Here is a 20,526-nt window from a genome sequence, read left to right as displayed (position 1 = left end):
AAGCGCAGATAGGTATCTCTGGTTTCAATCCAATAAGTAAGAACCATTGAAAGAAGAGCAGTCCTTCTCTACCACACACCAGGTTTCCCATTTCTAAACTAAAGCCTGGTTCAATATATGGTCTCTGGACTTCAAAACAAATTGCTCAGGGTCTGAGCAGACATCACTAATAGCTTCTGCAATTCTCTGAAATGAAGGGATGGTACTATGCCGTCTGGAAAGATTGTCCCCACAGGGGGTACTTGAAGGAGCTGTACTTCCAGCATGCTACTATATAAAAGGCAAGCGACAACTCACTTTTTATCCTCGTGCAGGCGCATTGCTGACGACTCTGGCCTCGAGGCCACTGCGAAGCATCTGATTGCCTCCGGGAGGGGACCCACCGAATAAGTTTGCTAGATTGTTGCTAGCACTTATAGAATTGGGCAGGGCATAATTTTTTTGTATTTTTGGAGCTTGTACAAACTAGAAAACTGCTGAATTGTGTGTGTGTGTGGGGGGGGGAGTAATATAAAAGTATAGATGATTGTAAAGTCTGATTAGATTGGATTTTGCAGTTATTTCAAACCCCTCCCCCCCCCCCACCGGTCATTGGATCATATTCCAATCTTCAGGATTCCTGATAAACAGTTTGGCAAAAACTGAATTTTTAAAACCCTTTTTTCCCTCTCCACGATCTGTTGAGATCACATATGGGTGGAGTGTCTTCCACAATGTCACACGTTTCTACAATCTCACAATTTAGTGGTCAAGGCAAATGAGATCCCATGGGTTCTCCAGTGTCCAGTCAATTTTAGTCATGGGAGCATTTTTGCTAGCAGCACCCAACTGGGCTCCTTATTTATTTATTTTATTTATTTATATTTAATTTATATTCCGCCCTCCCCACATTAGCAGGCTCAGGGCGGATCACAACCAAGTTTAAAAACATATTTCATCATATATACAATTTAAAATCATAAAACTTCCTGTTATCACCTATACTTCCTTTGGGGTAGATTTTTCTTTTAATCTTCCCCTTACACCCTCTGGGTAGTTTGCTGCCACCAGGAATATATTATTCCAAAATATTTTATTCAAATTTCCCCTTTGGCAACGTGTTTAAGCGTCAGGCTCCTTCGTGGTTCTATGTGGCCCTGAGGATAGGAATGGGAAATAGCAACGACAGCTACACTGGGATATAACAAAACAAAACAAATGTTTATTTTTCAAGAAGCGTATTGGTTTCATAAAAGTAGTTCTTAGTTCTTCTAGTTGCTTCATCCAAACTCCTTCACACAGATCTCTTGTAAGGCTTCACACACAGTTAGCCTCTTTCTCTAGGCTCTGTATTTCCCTCACAGAGAACTCCTCAGGCAGCCCACAGCTGGCCTCTCTTTCCCTGACTGAGTGTCCTTTCACAAACATGCTCAGTTCAGGCTCCACACAGGTCATATTTCTCTCATAAAACACTTCAACATATTCAGGCAGCACCCAGCTAGCCTGCTTTCCTCTGACTGCCCTTTTTCTCTCTCTGCCCTGTCAGTCTAAACTGCCTTCACTCCGCCCACACTCTCAGTCATCAACCAATCACATCGCTCACTCATCCCTCTCTCTCACCCCCACTCTTCACCTAGCTCAAACCAAGCATTTAAAGACACATGCACACATTTACTTGGAATCATTACACATCCCAATACATAGATTAAAATACATGTAAACATATTCACACACATACATATACACAAAGGAAAATTTCTTCTCGGTGCCATAGTGTGCAATTGTTTGCTTCAAGGAGTTCCTATAGGAAAATTTTCTCAATGAGCTAGAAGAGCTCCTGGGGGCAAAAAAACGGAGCTCTTAACGAGCTCTTCTGGTAGTTCAGAAGGTTCAAGGAGCCTTCAGGACGTCATGGGGGGGGGGTGGCATTTCAGAACCGCAGGCGTGCGCCGCTGGTGCCTTCAGAACACAGAGGCCCTCAGGAAAATAGTTAAAAGGCAGGGAGAGTGGAGTGATTCCCTCTCTCCTCCTTGAATGCTCTTCTGTCAAAATTTGTGAACTTATTTATATTTATTTAAAACATTTCTATGCCACTTTTCAACCAAATAGGGTCCCCAAAGTGGTCAACAGCATTTCACCACTTTGGGGACCCCAAGGACTAAAACAACATTTGAAATATTTATACAATTCAATAAAAACATGTAAACATAAAAATACAACACAACTAGGGAGGACGACCAATAAGAATTATTGGGGTACAGCAAAAAAAAAAGTCTCCACCTGCTGGCAGAAGACAGTGGCAGAGGGAGACAGTCAGATCTTACGGGGGGGGGGGGAGTTCTAAAGTTTCAGCACCGTAATGGCGACAATCACCAGAGTAAATGAGTAGGATCATACGGGAGACGGCTGTCAACTTCTGTGAGAAATCTTCCGATCAAATCCCCTGGAGCAGAGAGGGAATTGAGTTGTAAATGGAGTGGAGGATGTTGGAATCTGCTCAAAGCTATGTTTTAAAAAAATCACATTTACTTAAAAAAAAAAAGCTAAACTAATCTATAAATTTTGCCAAAGTAACAAAATTTAAAATAAATTACATAGGGGCCATTTGCATTGTATTCTGTTAAGCTTTTTGCACTTGCATTTTGATATTTCCCCCTCTATGTTTATAGTATAGATCTATTTATTTTGCCCAAAGGAAGATGCCACTGCTACTATTAGAACTACTGCCAGTCTTTCTGCCAAATTTTAAAGAGTGGATTGGGAAAGGAGGTCAACGAAAAAAGGGGCCTCGTTACTTGCCAGGCGTAACCCGTAGTTGAATGGTGCAGTGGCAGAAAGCTCACCTGTCCTGGACCATCACAGTTTAGTTAGCGGTAAAGAATGGTAGCTATAGAGAGGTGTGTGCTGTTGTCTCCTCCATGCGTTAACCAACTGATCGGTTCATTTCCCCCCTCAGGATGCTCAGGAGCAATCGCATTAGCTGTGTGAGCAACGATAGTTTCACTGGGCTGAGTTCTGTCCGGCTGCTGTCTTTATATGACAACCAAATCACGACCATTGCACCGGGCGCCTTTGATACCCTCCATTCCCTCTCCACACTGTAAGTTTTTCTCTGTATTTGTCATCAACATTTATGTGAATGTCTGTTCTCTCTATCAGTGTATGTAAATAACAGAGAGATCATAAAATGCAATTTTCTGATCAGCAGAACACAAAGATGCCGCTAACAAAGAAAAAAGCCAGAACTTGCAACATTATTCAGCAGTTTCCATGAAGTGATGAAAATCAAATTAATTAGCACACAGGAGGAGCCATCTTTGCTAAATATTCACTGGCTCGCTTTTCTCCTCAGGAGAGATAGGACGCCGCCATGACACATTCTCTTAAAAAGCCATATCATGTGAACTGAACCTTTGCGATACAGACACAGCTTCCTGTTGGTGGTTTTCGTTTATCGTTGTTGGAATCAGCAGAGGGTCACACATGCTGCAGTTCTCACAGCCAGTGCATTTTCAGGAGAGTGCCTCGTGGTGGGACCCCTAGATCTAAAAATATTCACAAGAGCTTGGCTACATATGGAACTCCCTTCTTCATATACTTCCCCTTTTGCTTCAATGTTAGCTGGCTGCAGAGCATGCACGATGGGGAGGGGGCTTGTTTTGAGCTGCTCTTGTTGAGTGAATGAGGACACCCATCCAGTTGTGCTTTGTTGAAGCCCTAGTTCCTTAATGTGAGTAAGCATATGCCATTAGCAACAGTTTCACAGCCTTAAAAACTAGAAAAGGTTCAGTCAGAAATTGTCAAACAATGATAGTTTGTCACTCATCACAGTTCCCATGCTGTTCTCATAATTGCCTACTAACTCACAAGTTGGAAAGTGTACCTACGTTGGGAATGATGAGATGATCTAGGCCATGGATCCAGAACATCCTGTTGTACAAGTAAGGACCCAGGCATTCCCTTAGTTTTTCTGAAGAGCGAGGTGAAATGGCAGGAACAACAGGCGGAGCAGCAGTGAATAAAATTCATGCCAAGCTGAAAGTGAGGTCCTAATGGATATCCTCAGGGAGGACATAGGCCCAAACTGCACAGTATGTTTTTTGATGAGTTGAGGGTTTCTTAACCTGCCGCACTTCCCCCAAAGCCAGACAACAGCTGCTAATAATAATAATAATAACAACATCATTCGATTTATATACCGCCCTTCAGCAGGGCCGGCACACCCATTGAGGCCAGGTAGGCGGTGGCCTCAGGTGCGGGGTGCAGGAGGGAGTGCCGGAGGAGGCGCGGGGGATGGGAGCGCGCGCCACAAAGCAGCAGCCGCCTATCCCTCCTGCCCCACGCTGCCGCCGCCGCCGCCAGCACAAGCCCCGGCCGGGTGCAGCCGCTGCGAGCAGGCATCTGCGGCGGCATAGGCAACCGAGCGGGAGAGCTCAGAGGCCGCCCGCTGCAGCGATCGGGCTGGTGGCGGCGCGCTCCTGTGATGATGTCACGCGCCACCCCTTACGCCACCCCTGCCTTTCAGGACAACTTGACGCCCACTCAGAGCGATTTACAAAGTATGTTGTTATTATCCTCACAACAAACACCCTGTGAGGTGGGTGGGGCTGAGAGACCTCCTAGAAGCTGTGGCTGACCCAAGATCACCCAGCTGGCTTCAAGTGGAGGAGGGACTTATTTCCCCTGCAGGGAACTTGTTTCCCCAAGTATTGCAGGGCCTGATTAGGCTTGTGTCGCATGCAGGCAGGAACCAGGGAAGCTCTCTGTAGGCTGCCACCACTCTGAAAGGGCCCAGAGCACCCAACCTCTTTCCTAGTGGGTTTTACTTTATATGTTATTGAATGAGGTATGAGGACCCAGGCAGAACAATAAACAGCTTTATTTAAAATGTTTAGTAAAAACTGGTGTTCAAAACTTTGAAGAATAAAGAGAACAGTAAAGATTGGTGAACAAACAAAATAAAACACCCTAACGCATCTAACTAGTCTGTTCCTAGCTATCTCCTGGTGACTGGCTTCAAACTGTCTCACCCCTTCTGGATGAGGGATCCTCCATCTGCAGCAGCCTCTCCTCAGCATTGCTTCCTAGGAGCAAAACCCTCCCACTGTGGCGAGGCCTTTTATCTGTTCTCTCAGGCACCACCACCCCACTTCTCTATTGGTGCCATTTCCCCCTCCAAATCCCCTCTTACCTAATCACAGGGTCCAAAGGGGACCTGGGAAATGTCAGCCCTGGAGTCACTCTAGTACAGGCTTCCCCAGAGTCACTAGGCCTCAGTATGTAGGCACAGGCTCATAGCAGTTTGGGACCATGGCACTGAGGGAGGAGGGGCTTCTGCCCCGCCCCCTGCCTGGTTTTCTGAAGCCAAAATGGCCCCCAGGACTACACACAACCCTGTGACTGAGCAAATATATACACACCCAAGCTCAGGAAAACATTACATGGAAGAATACAAAGGCCGTTCCTGCTACCTGTGGTGTTTGAGGAAATAAATTCCCCACAGCTGCTGTCTAGCTGAGAAAAATTGAGTCGAATTGAGGAAATGCCAACCCAATAGCTAAAAAATATATTATGTAATTTGGCTCTTATTGTTGCCAGGCTTTTGTGTGTCTTAGTACATACATAGAAAGGATAATTTTTAAAATAATTTAAAGATACATAAAAAGGAATTGACAATAACAGATTATTTAAGTTTTATATTAGATAATTATCCCTTTTAATTCATCTAACTAATCTTTTATAAAGAAGTAGGTAGAATCGTAAAATAAAACAAAGCAGTAGATACATCTCTTGGCCAAAAGTTCCACATCCAAAGATCGTGTGACAGAAGCTGCAGATAGGCATCAACACTCCATGTCTTACATTTTCAGATATTGGGGTAGAATTCCAGTGGGTAGAATGATCACCAGTTCCTCAGAAAGTCACATTCTGCTTTTTCCTCTTTGTTGCACAAATGTTAAGAGTAAGTTTTGTCACTGATTCTGGTCACTTCAGAGAAACCAGAGTATATGCTGCTTTATATGGTTATATGCCTCTTTGATGTACCTGAGGTGAATGTATGTAAGCGAATCTTAGATATTTTCAAGAGGAAATTGAGTGCTTGATCCCCAAAGGCCTACACAGGCACAACAGCAACACTAGATGTTATGAGCACACCATAGTACAACATAGAATTGCTGCATTTATAATGACCATGTTCCCCTGCCTTTATTGGCAGATTGACATGCAGAAATTAGGCAGGTGAGAGAGAGAGAGAGAGAGAGAGAGAGAGAATGACAAGAAATATATCACTTGTCAAGGAGCTCTTTAAAGGCAGAAGAGAAAGGCTGGCTATTTGAGCACAGCAGCCACAAATCTGCTGTTTTCCTTACACAGTTTACAAGATATGGCCACTCAAGTCGATCCATTTGGGTCATCCCAGAGCCCTCTGCATTTAACATGTCAAGTTGGAAGAAGAGAAGGGTCAAGATGCTAAAAAACATGCTGTCTGCTACCTATTCAGGAATTTCCTAGAAGAGAACGTAATTGCCTGCATTCTTAATCCTCTTCCTGCCTAAAGTGTGACACATTACACTGAGTGACTAATTTGTGCATATTAAAGATGGCATGTTTATAAATAATGAAATTGCCAAGAGTCCTCTGCTGAAATAGAGAGATGCCAGAAGTACCGAGACTTGTGGCAGTAAATTCATTTTTATAACTGGCATGTAATCCACTCAGCTGTCAGTTTAGATGGGAAACCTATTCTCAGGAGCAAATAAAAGATGGAAAAATCTTGAGGAGGCAAATTAATGAAAGAGCTGTTATCAGGTTAAAGCTAATAATATAAAGCAATCAGCCTTCATCTCTGCATTAAATTACTGTATTATCGAGAGTTGGTAGCCTGACAGCAAGTCAGATCTGTGACACCATTAAGTTATTTGTAAGTAAGATGTTTCAGGATTTCTCAGCTCAAACCAAGAATTGCTGTCCTGAACTTTTATTGAAGCATGAGGGTTTTTACAAGGAGGGATTTCATCATTATTGTTTGTGGTGCAGAAAATACAAATGTGTGTGTGTACAGGAAGGGGGATAGAGTGAAGGGAGTTAGTGAAATGTATCCTAGTATTTCTCTCCAGAAAAAATCTACTGCTGAAACAAGGCCCATTAGAAGCAGCTGTTACGTGCAAAATTTTGCACCTTTGTGGTTCGTTCTCCCTTTTCTGACCAACCACAATAAAAATTAAAATAAAATCCAGGAGTCCTTCTTGAATTGAAGCAAAACAGATGGTTTTTATTTACCCAGTGGATGAGCCCTTTTTCTTACACAGAAGTAGATTGTCTCCTTGTGTGTAAAGTCTCAGCCCCTTACAATAGAAGCGTAGAACAATTAATACTTTCAGATAATCATAACAGTATTACAATATTCTAATATCTGTTATCTTATTGGCTCGTAATGTATCTAGGGTTAGTTCTGATTTGAAGATGCAATTCTGGGTTGGCTCTTCTACTTGGGAGAATTCCAAATCCTGCAACCCCTTATCTTGTCCTCAGTTTAGAAGGACATCCTCTAACCTCTTACCTACTTTCTTCTGGGCATAATACTTTCAATAGCGCCAATGCGTCTCAATCTGGCAATCTTGATACCCTCTGATAACTAAAGTCTGTTGGTAAGAAGGGATGTTTTTACCTCTGTGCCCTTTCCCCCAGTTCCTTCTCAGCCTTAAGGAAGATAGGCCATAGGTGGCCAAAACCAGCTTGCTGCATCAAATCAGTTTTCTACAAAAGGCTCTCTGGTACTGGTTCCTTTTGGAATCTTATAGAATAATATAACATATGCATAATATTTTATAAGTGCAGCTCTACAAGCAGTATATTATTAGTTCTCAGTTCTTGCAGAGTTTCAGCATACTGCTGTTGATCTTCTTGTTTCAAGTGTCATATTCTTACAGGTTGCATTACAAGTACTACATTGGCTCCTGAGCGTAGGAAAAAAGTGCAAGGCATATAAGTGATATATAAAAGTAATATATAAAATCCTTTTCTTCAAATCTATATCCATCACAGGCATGAACCAAAATAGAACCGAAGTTTGTCATGAACCTGGCCAGTTCATGGTTCGTGAACTGGCAGTTCATGGGAGCTCATTTCTCACGAAACATGACAAATTTTACCCTGGTTCGTTTGGTTCATATTTTGGTTCGTCACTACAGAAAGCCTGGTGCCGATCAATCAGTTTCCTAGGCAATGGGGGGATGGGATTTTTGCAGACCTTCTGCTGACCTGGAAGTGATGTTTTCATGAACCAAGCAAATGGGTTCACAAACCGGAGCAAGTTCGTGAAAGTTTGTGGCTCATGAAACGTGATGAATCACGAGCTGCATGGTTTAGAATTTTCCCGATTCATGTCCATCTCTAAGACCCATTGTTTTACAAGGTGAGGGGGGTGGGAAATGTGTTTATTTAAATGCTTTCCTTTCTTGAAACTGAAGTACTGTATTCTTCACATGTGTTTATCAGAAACCTCTTAGCCAATCCTTTCAACTGCAACTGCCACTTAGCGTGGCTTGGAGAGTGGTTACGGAAGAAGCGCATTGTAACAGGGAACCCTCGCTGTCAGAAACCTTACTTCCTAAAAGAAATCCCAATACAGGATGTTGCCATTCAAGATTTCACTTGCGACGATGGTAAGAAATTCAGTCATTGTTCTACTATTGTATGAAGAAACCAGGAACTGAACTTTAATCTCTTATATTACTGTGATCTTCTAATGCGTCTTCCAATGTTACCTCAATGCTCCTTCCTGTGCTCCTCCAATAATATCAGAAGTCAGAGGTCATGAGGCTATGTCCTGGTAAGTAAAATGGCTTCTTTTCTTAGGAGCAAGAAAAAGAAGGGAGTGAGCCCAAGGCCTGCTGCTAGTTTCTCCTGCCTATCACCACTCTGTTACCATATGTGGCCTCCACCTGATCAAAGATGATTGCTACATAGGAATGGAATGGAAAGAAACAACGTCCTTTTCAGACTTAATTAGCTTCTCATTGTTCAGCTGATAGTACAAATAAACATAACCGACTCAGAGGCCTTTTTCACACTATTTAAACCGCCATTTATGAACATTTGCCACAATCACAATGGCTTCAGCATGGCACCCCCACATTCCACACTGTCCAAGGCAGTTTCGATTTGGCATCTTATTTTTCATTTTAGACGAGCTTCGAAGCCTTGGTGCAGTTTTGTGCTTTCAGGGCATTGCAATTCATGTCACACTTAAAAAAAACAAAACTTGAGCAGTCGTAGTAACATTGCCCCACCCCCCCTCCCACTGGAGAGGCAATTGGTGGAGTTCTAGGTGGAAACATGTACTTTTCAAGCTTGTTCTACTCCTTTTTTTAAAGCCAAGCTAAGAAAGGGGTTAAAATGCTGCTTGCTTCATCCCCTCACAGCAGCTTCCCTCCTGCTTTGCCTCCAAAGGGCTGTGCAAAATGCTTGTGTTTTTTTTCCTCTTTGGCAAAGCCTGAAAATATGCCTGGGAGGGAGGGAAAAGCAGCCATTTAATCCTTTCCTGGCTATTAAAACCAGAAGGAATATGCAGTAATGTTACAATGTTACAACAACTCATTCTTTCCTTGGGGGGGAAGTATGTGCATACCCCAAGGAAGGAAGAGGGAAAGCAGCCATTTAACCCTTTCCTGACTTTTAAAGCCAGCACAGAATAAGCAGCAATGTTAGGAATTGTTCTTGACTTTGAAAGAAAAAGAGAGTACATGCATACTCAGGAGGAAGGAAGCAAATGGGGAAGTAGCCTTATGACCCTTACCTCACTTTGCTGATAAAAATGGCAGAAAAGGAGTTCTGAGAGAGAGAGTGAGAATAGTTAATTCCACGCAGACCAATCAGCTCCCAGGGAAAAGGAGAGGAAAGGGAAGTATAGAGTTTGCACTGACATTAATCGGGCCATACGCGACCCGGCAGTGGTTTTAAAATAACATGGTGGTTCAGATGAAACCATGATTTAATTAAAAATGGTTGGTGTGGTTATTGGAATACAAGGCACTCAACTAACTATGGGTAGTAAGGGTCCATTAGGCCAGGATTTGAAGTTGGTTTATTACTATAGTTAAGTCTTAGTTCTGTGCTTATTGGTCACCGAGTATTACACTGCATAATGTTGTAATAAAAACCACCTGGGTCTCGATTAAAAGAACTGCGAAATTAGCCCCAGGAGGCGTTTGACTTGTTTTTCTTTTTCCAGAACCCCCTCCATGTCACATAGCAAATTGCTTTTGAAATGAAGACTGATTTCAGATCAGTTTGTGATACGGCTTGAGTGTGTTTGTGTTTGTGTTTGTGTCTGTGGTCGTTTTCACACATCTTGGCATAGTGCTAAACTCACAGAATGAGCAAGTCTTCATGGCACAATTTCTGACACCATCACACCACAATTCCATTTTCATGGCGCGATGACATCAGAAAATGCACCCTGAAGACACCCTCATTCCATGAGTTTAGTACTGTGCCGAGACATGTGAAAATGATCAGGGTGTGCATGCATAACTGTGCACAGAAAAACCATGGAAAATCCCTTCCACTGGCCTAAGCAGATCATTAAACAAAAGAAGAGGTCTGTTGGATCAGACTAGTGGGCTATCTAGCCTAGCATCCTGTCTTATACGGCGACCCATCAGTTACTATGGAGGGCCAGCAACAGGGCATAAAAGCAGCAGGCCTTCTCCCGGTGTTGCCTCCTATTATTAGTATTCAAAGGTTTACTATCTCTGAATGTGGAGGTTCTCTTTAGTTACCATTCCTAGTAGCTACTCGTGGATCTATTCTCCATGAACTTATTTAATCCACTTTTAAAGCCAATTTTGCTTATGTCTATCACAACATCTTGGACAGTGAATTCTACATTCTGTTCACTCATTGTACTATTTCCTTTAAGTACAGTTCATGGATTCTGGCCATGAACAGTAGGGTTGTATTATTCATGTTAAGATCTTTTTCTTTAGCCATTGTGGCATCAAGTGGACATTGGCTTGGTGTATAGTGTTAGAGTAGGATCTGGGAGACCCAGGTTCAAATGAAAAAGAGGAGGGGGGTATGGAATACACGGCCCTTACCCCTCCTTGGAGGAAGGATGGGGAAAAACGTACTAAATAAAATCAAATAAGTGAACTGAAAGCTGAAATACATCATGACCTTGAAAATGTAGTTAATGTATAGAAGTTTGTAAGTTATGTTTTATCATTTCTATTTATCAGAATATTTTCAAGCAGAGAACTCGCATAAATCTAGAGTGGAATAGAGTGGTTGAACTTAGTGCTCTTTGCTGAACAAGGCTCATATGTATATTTTTTTTTTTTATGAACTAGGAAATGACGACAACAGTTGCTCTCCACTTTCTCGCTGTCCTATAGAATGTACTTGCCTAGATACTGTAGTTCGTTGCAGCAACAAAGGTCTGAAGACTTTGCCCAAGGGCATCCCAAAAGATGTTACAGAGCTGTAAGTAGCTCAAGATTTTCTTTGAATTTAATGCCAGTAATGATGCCTGTTTTAAGGGTGACAGGAGTGATTTGGGGTTGGCTTCAGTGCAAGATTCCTACTTGCAAATGCAAGAAAAAGGCCAGTAAGCGTTTGCACTAAGTCAAATTTATTGTATCCATTCCTCACTTCTGTTTTCATGTGCAAGATTTTGTGCAACCAGTTTCTGGGCACTATAATATGTGGGGAGGGAAGTGCTGCATGTTGCACATAATCTCGCACAAACAGATCTGTAGGAAGTCCTTTTATTTTTCTACTTGCACATCCCTGGTTCCAAGCCTTTCACTGATAAGCAACGTAATTGGACAATATGTTACTCTGAAACACAGGCTGACGATGGCATAGTGAGCATGAACAGGAACTGAGTTTATCTTGGCATGAACAAGAATCAAGGCCTGTCCTGGCCGTGCCTTAGCATGGGAGGAAGACCCCCCCCCCATGAAGAAGCCGCAAGGGAAGAGGACCCCTGCTATGGTCCTCCCTGCTCCTGAAGCTTTGTGCTGCCGGCATACTCCAAACAGAGACTCCCCTGCCTCCTCTCCAGCAGCAGGTTTCTGTTCGGAACAGGAACTTCCCGATCAGACCCCTCTGCCTTCAGCACCACCAGGGACAAAGAAGGCGGAGGACCAGAGCCCATGTCTGAACGGGCAGGAAGGGGACACGCTGGGTTGGTCAAGGCCTCCCTCGTTCTTGTTTCGTTCAGAAGGAAAGTACAACTCTCTAGATATTGGCAGCCTTCAACTCTAGCTGTAAGAAAGGCGGGGCTCTCATTTTCCTCTATAATCTTTCTGTTGAGCTTCAACCTCTGGTTAGTTCAGTATCTCCTGGAGAACTGGCCTGTGCTTCAGCTGGCAGCCTCTCATGGAGACCCTTGCCGCGCCTGCTTTGGAGGTGAATTCCTGCTCTGCTCACTCTTGGCTACCTGCCTGTGACCCTGGTGCCTTAATCTCTGGCCTGCAGTGGACAGAACAGGACATCCAAAGGCCAAAATGGGCAGCCTTTAGTCCAGTTACCAACGACCAGCAGTGGCACTGCCTCCCGCAAGATTATGGTGGATTCTTTGGGTACATGGGGTGCCAACATGAGAACGTCAACCAGAAATCCCCACCCTAAACCGCAGTATCATGCCCTCTCAGAAGGAGTTCGTGATATCCAGCCACTTCCTCACAGTGAAGATCAGAGTCGGCTATTAATCATAGCCAATCGTTTCTCTTCCACACTGCATGGGTATTACAAATACCAAACCATACTCCACAAAGTGATGCCGATACACAGCGAGTGCCCTTCTGGGACGGAACAGATGTGTCTGCAACAAGCAGAAAATCTTGGTGCGCTATGGTAAAATTATTTCTGTTGACCAAGTGTGCAGGTGTGCATCTGGCTGTTAAACTCACTGTTGGTCTCATCTATTCCCCAGCCATCATATTATCCTAACAAAGACGAAAAACTGTAGGTAATTGTACTTTATTTATTAAGTTGAAAGTATCTGGCCTGGGCCTTTTACTGCTTTATTTCTGAATACCTTAGTAATGGAAGGAATTATTAATAGGTTCAGTTAAATAATGCTGCATTCTATTTTTCTGTTGTAGATATTTGGATGGAAACCAGTTTACCCTTGTCCCCAAAGAACTTTCAAACTACAAGCACTTAACTCTTATGTGAGTAACCTTCAGAGTATCTCCCTCTGCTGATGTTATTTGAAATCTGTTCTTCCGTTAAATGAAATAGTTTCAAGAAAAACATAAAATGTAGTGGCTCTTTTAGCAAATATAACTCTAGCACACATTTTAGAAATGGTATGTTTTTAGTTCACTGATCACAGCACAATTCATTAGAAAATATGGAGACAGAAAATCCCCATTATCCACTCCAAAAATGCAGACTCCTACAAAATGCACCATGAAGCATGCTGGCCAGAGTTGTTTATGGCATGAATGGAGTACGGCATTATTCTGCAGCAAGGTATTTAAGTGATTTCAGTTACCAAGAGAAATAGGCACAATTTGTTTGGAACAGGGTTATAGAGCAATAGATGGTACTACAATGAGAGAACAGTGGGAAACAGACTCACCACTTACCTTCTTTAAAGAAGCCCTTGTGAACAGCTTGCTGGTTCTTCTTTTAACAAAGTTATTTCAGCCATGAGTGCAATCTCCAAGTTCAGCAAGTTTTCCAGATTACATCATGTGCAATGTGCCCAGTGTAAATGCAGTCAATATAAAGTCAAGTGAATATTACAATGAATGAACCATCAGTAATGCATATGAACAAACCAACTGGTAAGCAATATAGGTAAATAAGAGTCTCTCTGTGTGTAGACCATGTTACAATCAAACGTCCCAGTAGAACAACCACTGCAAACCGTTCCTGCAGAGTAGCCAACGGGTCTATGCCAGGCGTTTGTCAATTCCCGTTTCGCGACAACCGCTTCCTCACGGGCAAGGTGACATTGTCCCGTCACTCTGCATCGACTGGTTATTGACTGGCTAGAATGACTGTGTATTGTAAGACCTTATTAACACCTTGCCTGTGAGGAAGCGGTTGTCGCGAAACGGGAATTGACAAACGCCTGGCATAGACCCGTTGGCTACTCTGCAGGAACGGTTTGCAGTGGTCGTTCCACTGGGACGTTTGATTGTAACATGGTCTACACACAGAGAGACTCTTATTTACCTATATTGCTTACCAGTTGGTTTGTTCATATGCATTACTGATGGTTCATTCATTGTAATATTTACTTGACTTTATACTGACTGCATTTACACTGGGCACATTGCAGTTTATAAATTGTCTGATATAATTCAGTTTTGTACTATGTTTCTTTAATGTTACAGTTCATTGCATATTGTCTTCTGTATGGTTGTGGTTGGTTAGTTTGTCAAGTGGAGGCACCCCTTTGTTTTTTGCTTGAGATTAAATCATGTAGCAATATTAACAAGACCTGTTTGCATTTTAAAAGCCTGTCTTCCACTAATTTGCATCACAACAAACCTACATACATACAACTTCAAATATGTGCTTTTATCATCCGTCAAGAGGTCAAATATTCATTTTATCTTTAAAATAAATTGTAGGTGTTCATATTAGGCTCCAGTAATGTTTTTAAGGCCTGCTGCAAACATTGTTGTAGGATTACTTGTCCCCGCCCCTCCTTTTCCTATAATGATTTTTTTTGGTAATGTTCCATCCAAAATAAATGTTTGCTAGGTTTGTACACTGCATGTAGAAGTCTAAATCGAGTGGCATTTTGAGAGAAGTATTAATATTACTACATCTGCTAACAGAAGTTGGTGCCTTAAAATGTGTGGTTCAACTTGAAGGGCTGACTTTCTGACTTTGTTTTTTTTTGTAGAGATTTAAGCAATAACCGAATCAGCACTCTCTCTAACCAGAGCTTCAGCAACATGACTCAGCTCCTTACCCTGTAAGTTCTTCTTTTGTGGCAAAGGTTTTTAAAAATAAAGCATCTGGCGGCCTGTCTGTGCAGAAATACCGGGTGAAGTGGAGTGCTGCACTCAGAACTGTTGGTTTACGGTTCTGTGGCCTGACGGTGCCATCTTGGTGTGCTTTCAGAATTCTCAGTTACAATCGTCTCAGATGTATTCCAGCCCGAACATTTGATGGCTTGAAATCACTTAGACTGCTGTAAGTAGCACCATTTTAATACTGCTGTTCCATTTATCTGTCGCACTCGCAGAGGTTGGCCTGCTTCATTGTGTTGCCCCAGCAGCACGGGGGTGCCTCTTCCCCTTGATTCCATCCCATGCTACTCTGGTTTCAGAAGAAGTTCCTGTCCCAGTGCTACGGGAGCTGAGTGAGATGGGCCGTTTTCATGGGGATTTCCCACATGATCGATCCTTCCGCCATCACCACCCTTTCATAATTTTGCCATTTCATAGGTTGCCAGGGTGTTTGGGGGATCTATTCTACACTGCTTGAGCAATGTACAAATTGGGCCATAGCATTTTCTTAACCTTCTCTAGTGACTGATGTACTACCACACCAGATTTAGTAAATAGGTTATGGTTGTTTTCTAAGTGAATATCTGGACAAACTTTTTAGAAGGAGCACATCTGATTTACAAAAACTTCTGTATCCCGGAACTCCTACATGTTAGAGTGCTAGCCCACCTGACCAAGAGAACATACTGTGAGGGACAATGTCCTTGCCTTTGTGCCGCAGTGGTCCCTTTGCCCTTCTCTTCCACCTGCTGTAGCAAGCAGAATGTTGCAATAGTTAGATGAGGATAAACCAGTGAACCAGCTAGAGTATTGGGGAGATTCTCTGTCTGTATATCTTCTTGCTGCTCTGGAGCGGGCACCAAAACACAGGCAGGGCATGCGTGAAACTAAAATGGTCGAGTCAGACAGTGGTGGAATTATGCGGAACAGAATTTGGTTTGTAAAGGGGAGTGTTGTCAGAAATTCCTAAATTAGAAAAAATGACATTTGTGGAAGTCCATCTCATGTGAGGAAGTGCATTTTTTCATCCCCTCCACTTCCTTCTTTTCAAGGATAAGGGCATAAACCACATGATGATGTCATTTCATATACTTCGTCTTACATAATATTGTGGGGTAGAGAGGGAGAGGCTCAGTGCTCCTGCATCCAGTGCTGGCTGTTTGGTGGCTATAAAGTCTCAGTCTCTGAGAGTCCATCTGCATTGTGCCCAGATTATTTAATCATGACGAGATTTCTAGTGCCATCCTAAGCAGGGCCCATTAAAGTCAGTGGGCTTAAAAAGGCGCGGTGCTTAGGATGGCACTGTTAGATGCCCAGGCATCCTTGAAGGATTTTGAGCCACGGGAGTTCATTTGATGCTGTAAACTAAAATGGCATTTCTTCATTTGCATCCATGGACAAAAACATTTCTCCTTTGCTTAGGTCTTTGCATGGCAATGATATTTCCATTGTACCTGAAGGGGCTTTTAATGATCTTTCAGCCTTATCCCATCTGTAAGTATTGTCTCCAAACCAATATTTACATTTCTGAGTGTACAGTTAAAATATGGATCCTAACTGTTTTTATATAACTTTATAACTTTTCGGTCCTGGTACGAGCCTGGTGGAACTCTCTGTCTGTGGAAACCAGGGCCTAGCGGGACTTGTTATCATTTGGCTGGGCCTGCAAGACGGAGATGTTCCGCCAGGGTTATGGCGGTGGAGGAGGGCGAATTATTCAGCTGGCCTCCTGCTTGGGGGAGGTGGGGAGGCATTTGGTTCCCCTCCTGATCTTGCTGTCCGGGTAAACAGCTTGCCAACCTCGCTCCTCAGGGTCTGAATGTTTTGTGTTGTGCAATATTGCCACATTGTGAAGTTGTTTTATAGTATCTGTAATAATGATGGATTTATTTTTATACTGTGGGTTTTTATCTTTTATATGTATGAATATATGATGTTATCCACTGTGAGCCCGCTTGCGGGGAGAGTGGGCTACAAATTTAATAAAAACCTACTATATAAAAGGCTAAATGCATTTAAGACAATTCACTTCCTACCCTGCTGCGCCTCCAGAGGGTGCTGCTGTAGAGGGAAGCCCAGATGAGTCAGCCAGACCTCCAGAGAGCACCTCTAGGGGGTGTTGCCATGGAGGGAAGCCCAGATGAGGCAGCCAGACCTGCAGAGAGCATGCTGCCACTGGAAAAACAGGCAGCGATCAGGCGCAGAGTGGATGACAATGCCTGCCCCCTCCTTCACCCAGCTAGGATGAGGAGCAGAGAGGAGGCAACACTCCCCCTCCAACTTCACCCAGCTGGGATCAGGAGTGGAGCAGGTGGCAATGCCCGACCCCAGTTTTAACCCAGCTGGGATCAGGAGCAAAGAAGGTGGCAGTGCCCATCCCTTGTCATCACTCAGCTGGGATCAGGAGTACAGCAGGTCGCAATGCCTGCCACTCGCCTTCACACAGCTGGGATCAGGAGTGGAGAAGGTGGCAATGCCCAGCCCCACTTCACCCAGCTGTGATCAGGAGCAGAGCAGGTGGCAATGCCAGCCTTCCCCCTTCACCCAGCTGAGATCAGGCGCGGAGTAGGTGGCAATGTCTGCCCTCCCCTCACCTGTCTGGGATCAAGAGTGGTGTAGGTGGCAATGCCTGCACCCCACCTTCATCCGGCCGGTATCAGGAGTGGAGCAGGTGGCAATTGATGCCGCCCTTCAACCAGCTGGGATGCGTGGAGTAGGGGGCAATGCCGGCCTGCCACCTTCACCCAGCTGAGATCAGGCGCGGAATAGGTGGCAATGTCTGCCCTCCTCTCACCTGTCTGGGATCAAGAGTTGTGCAGGTGGCAATACCCGCCCTCCGCCTTCACCCAGCTGGGATCATGAGTGGAGCAGGTAGCAATGCCCATCCCCTCTTCACCCAGCTCAGATCAAGAGGAAGGCAGGTGGCAATGCCTGCTTCCCCTTCACCCAGCTGAGATCAGCAGCAGAGGAGGTGTCAATGCCCGCACCTCCCTTCACTGAGATGGAATCAGGAATGGAGCAGGTGGCAATGGCCGCTCCCACCTTCACCCAGCTGGGATCAGGTGCAGAGCAGGTGGAAATGTCCACCCCCTTCACCCAGCTGGGATCAAGAGTGGAACAGGAGGCAAAGCCCACTCCCCCTTCACCCAGCCAGGACCAGGAGCGGAGAAGATGGCAATGCCCACTCCCCTTTCACCCAACCGAGATCAGATGAGGAACAGGTGACAATGCCTGCCCCCTTCACCTGGCCGGGATCAGGAGCGGAGCATAAGGCAATGCCCACTCCCCCTTCACCCATCTGGGATCATGAGTGGAGCAGGTGGCAATGCCCATCCCACCTTCACCCGGCCAGGGTCAGGTGCAGCACACATGGCAATGCCTGTTCCCCCTTCATGTGGCTGGGATCAAGCGTGCAGCAGGTGGCAATGCCAACCCCCTGTCTTCAGCCTGCCAGGATCAGGAGCGAAGCAGGTGGCAATGCCCCCACCCCCTTCACCTGGCCGTGATCAGGAGCAGAGCATGCAGCAATTCATGCCCCCTGCCTTCACCCGGTCAGGAACAGGCACAGAGCAAGTGGCAATGCCAGCCCCCCTTCACCCAGGCGGGATCAGCTGTGGAGCAGGAAGAAATGCCCGCCTGTCCTTCCCCTTCATCCAGCCGGCATCAGGAGTGAAGCAGGTGACAATATCCTCGCCGACTTCACCCAACTAATATCAGGTGCAGAGCAGGAGGCAATGCCCGCCTCCCTTTCACCCAGCTGGGTTCAGGTGCAGAGCAGATGCCTATGCTCACCTTCATCCCGCCGGGATCAGTGACAGAGGAGGAAAGAATACCCGCCCGCCCGCCCTCCCCTTTCTAGAGCCTGTTGTATTTTTTCTCACAACGGGCTTTGTTGCTCGTAAATAAATAATGTGTGTGTTGTTCCCAGAAATAGTTGTGTAATGGGTCTACTATGACTCTGTAACTTAATGCTCTATAGCAATGCTTCCCAGCCTGTGGGTTGGAACTCAAAATTGGGTTGAGAAGCCTCTGAAAGTCGGTCACAGGCTAGCTCTCTCTGATAGCAGTTGCTGCCCTTTGCACCCTTCTCTTTCTTTCCTCTGCTTCCTTTCTAGCTTCTCACATCTTCACTTTGCCCTCCCACTTTGCAATAGTAATTAGAGGTAAAAAGCTGCCTGACAACTAGTAACTTTTGATAGTAAGTGGAAGAAAGAGAAAAAAGGCTGGAGAGTGATCAGAAGCTGTTCAGTGCATGGAAAAGCAAAAGGGGGACAGAAGGAAGTGTGCCTATGGAATTATCATGTTGTTGCTATCGTTGTTGTTGTTGTTATTGTTGTTATGCTCTGCAGTGCCATTGGAGCAAATCCACTTCACTGTGACTGCAACATGCAATGGTTGTCTGATTGGGTAAAGTCGGAGTACAAAGAACCAGGCATAGCCCGGTGTGCTGGTCCTGGGGAAATGGCCGACAAACTGCTTCTCACCACTCCATCCAAAAAATTCACTTGTCAAGGTACAGTTTTGTTTTGTGTTTCAATTCTCTTGCTGTCATGGATTTTCAATGTTCAGATCACAACCAACAATCCAGAATTAGTGATGATAGCTTACTAATTAACAATGTTTAATTGGAAAGCAAATGTGTTGGCTCAGCACCGTGTCGCATGTCACGAAGGCAGAGGCACCATTCATACCATCTCACCCAAAGTGTCTATAATACCTAAAAGATACTTGAAAGATACTGCATCCTTCGTAAACTATCTCTACCAGTCACAGTTCCCCAATCAGTTTTCCTCATGCTAACATGTATTTGAAAACAAATGTATTGTATGAAGACTTTACATATTTAGCATAGGCTTAAATGTAAGGATTATGTGGCTCTCACTTTTGTTTTAGAAAACAGAGTGCATAACAACTCTTCCAAACTCTCATTCAATAGTATTTCTTTCACTTTTTTTAAAAAAAACAAGCAAATAAACCAGGAGTGACATCATATGCAAAAGTCAGTATTTATTGGAATGGGTGTCTTTGGGGGGCTTCACCAGCCATTCTCATTCTCCAGTTGTGGCCATTTGCACAAATAACTCTTTGCATTATTTCACCTTAGATTTCCATGATATCCTGTGTAGAAATTGGATTGTTTTGCTATCATTTATTGTTTTTAGTTGATCATATGATAGATCTGCAAAGAGGTTCATGGTGGAGGCATTAGTGACAGGCTGTGTGGTTTTCATCGAATGAGACACGTTTCTTGCCACCGTGATGAATGCTGAATCCCTGGCTTGGCATTGTGCAGCTACGTAGAGATGAAAATAATCCCAGCTGTATTTTTTTTTTAATTAATACCTGGCTATATTTTTAATTACTGTATCCAATTCTTCGCTCGAGTTCCTTATATCCATTAGGAAGATGGCGATTTCATCAGCAAAGATTGAATTTGAGGTATAAAGTTCCCACTGCAATGCCTTTAATTTCCTTTGTTTGCCTAATTAGAACAGCCAGTGGCTTTCATGCAGTGGCAAACAATAGTGCAGAGAGGGGGCATCCCTGCCTTATACGCCTT

The 20,526-nt window shown here is 44.1% G+C and overlaps 1 protein-coding gene across 2 annotated transcripts in view; it reads left to right on the top strand.

The window, feature by feature from the left end:
* The window catches only part of SLIT2 (slit guidance ligand 2), a 402,035-nt gene that overhangs the window by 329,174 nt on the left and 52,335 nt on the right, over positions 1-20,526 (top strand). For both annotated transcript variants that reach the window (XM_054998712.1, XM_054998711.1), the window contains 8 exons: positions 2,936-3,079; positions 8,479-8,645; positions 11,334-11,466; positions 13,095-13,163; positions 14,858-14,929; positions 15,079-15,150; positions 16,389-16,460; positions 19,316-19,479. In XM_054998712.1, the coding sequence (XP_054854687.1) occupies positions 2,936-3,079; positions 8,479-8,645; positions 11,334-11,466; positions 13,095-13,163; positions 14,858-14,929; positions 15,079-15,150; positions 16,389-16,460; positions 19,316-19,479 (893 nt within the window). The remainder of the gene's footprint in view (positions 1-2,935; positions 3,080-8,478; positions 8,646-11,333; positions 11,467-13,094; positions 13,164-14,857; positions 14,930-15,078; positions 15,151-16,388; positions 16,461-19,315; positions 19,480-20,526) is intronic.

This window comes from Eublepharis macularius, chromosome 15 (assembly GCF_028583425.1).
Source record: "Eublepharis macularius isolate TG4126 chromosome 15, MPM_Emac_v1.0, whole genome shotgun sequence".
NCBI lineage: Eukaryota > Metazoa > Chordata > Lepidosauria > Squamata > Eublepharidae > Eublepharis > Eublepharis macularius.
The sequence above is the reverse complement of the archived record's forward strand: the minus strand, read 5'-3'. Positions and strand labels throughout refer to the sequence as shown.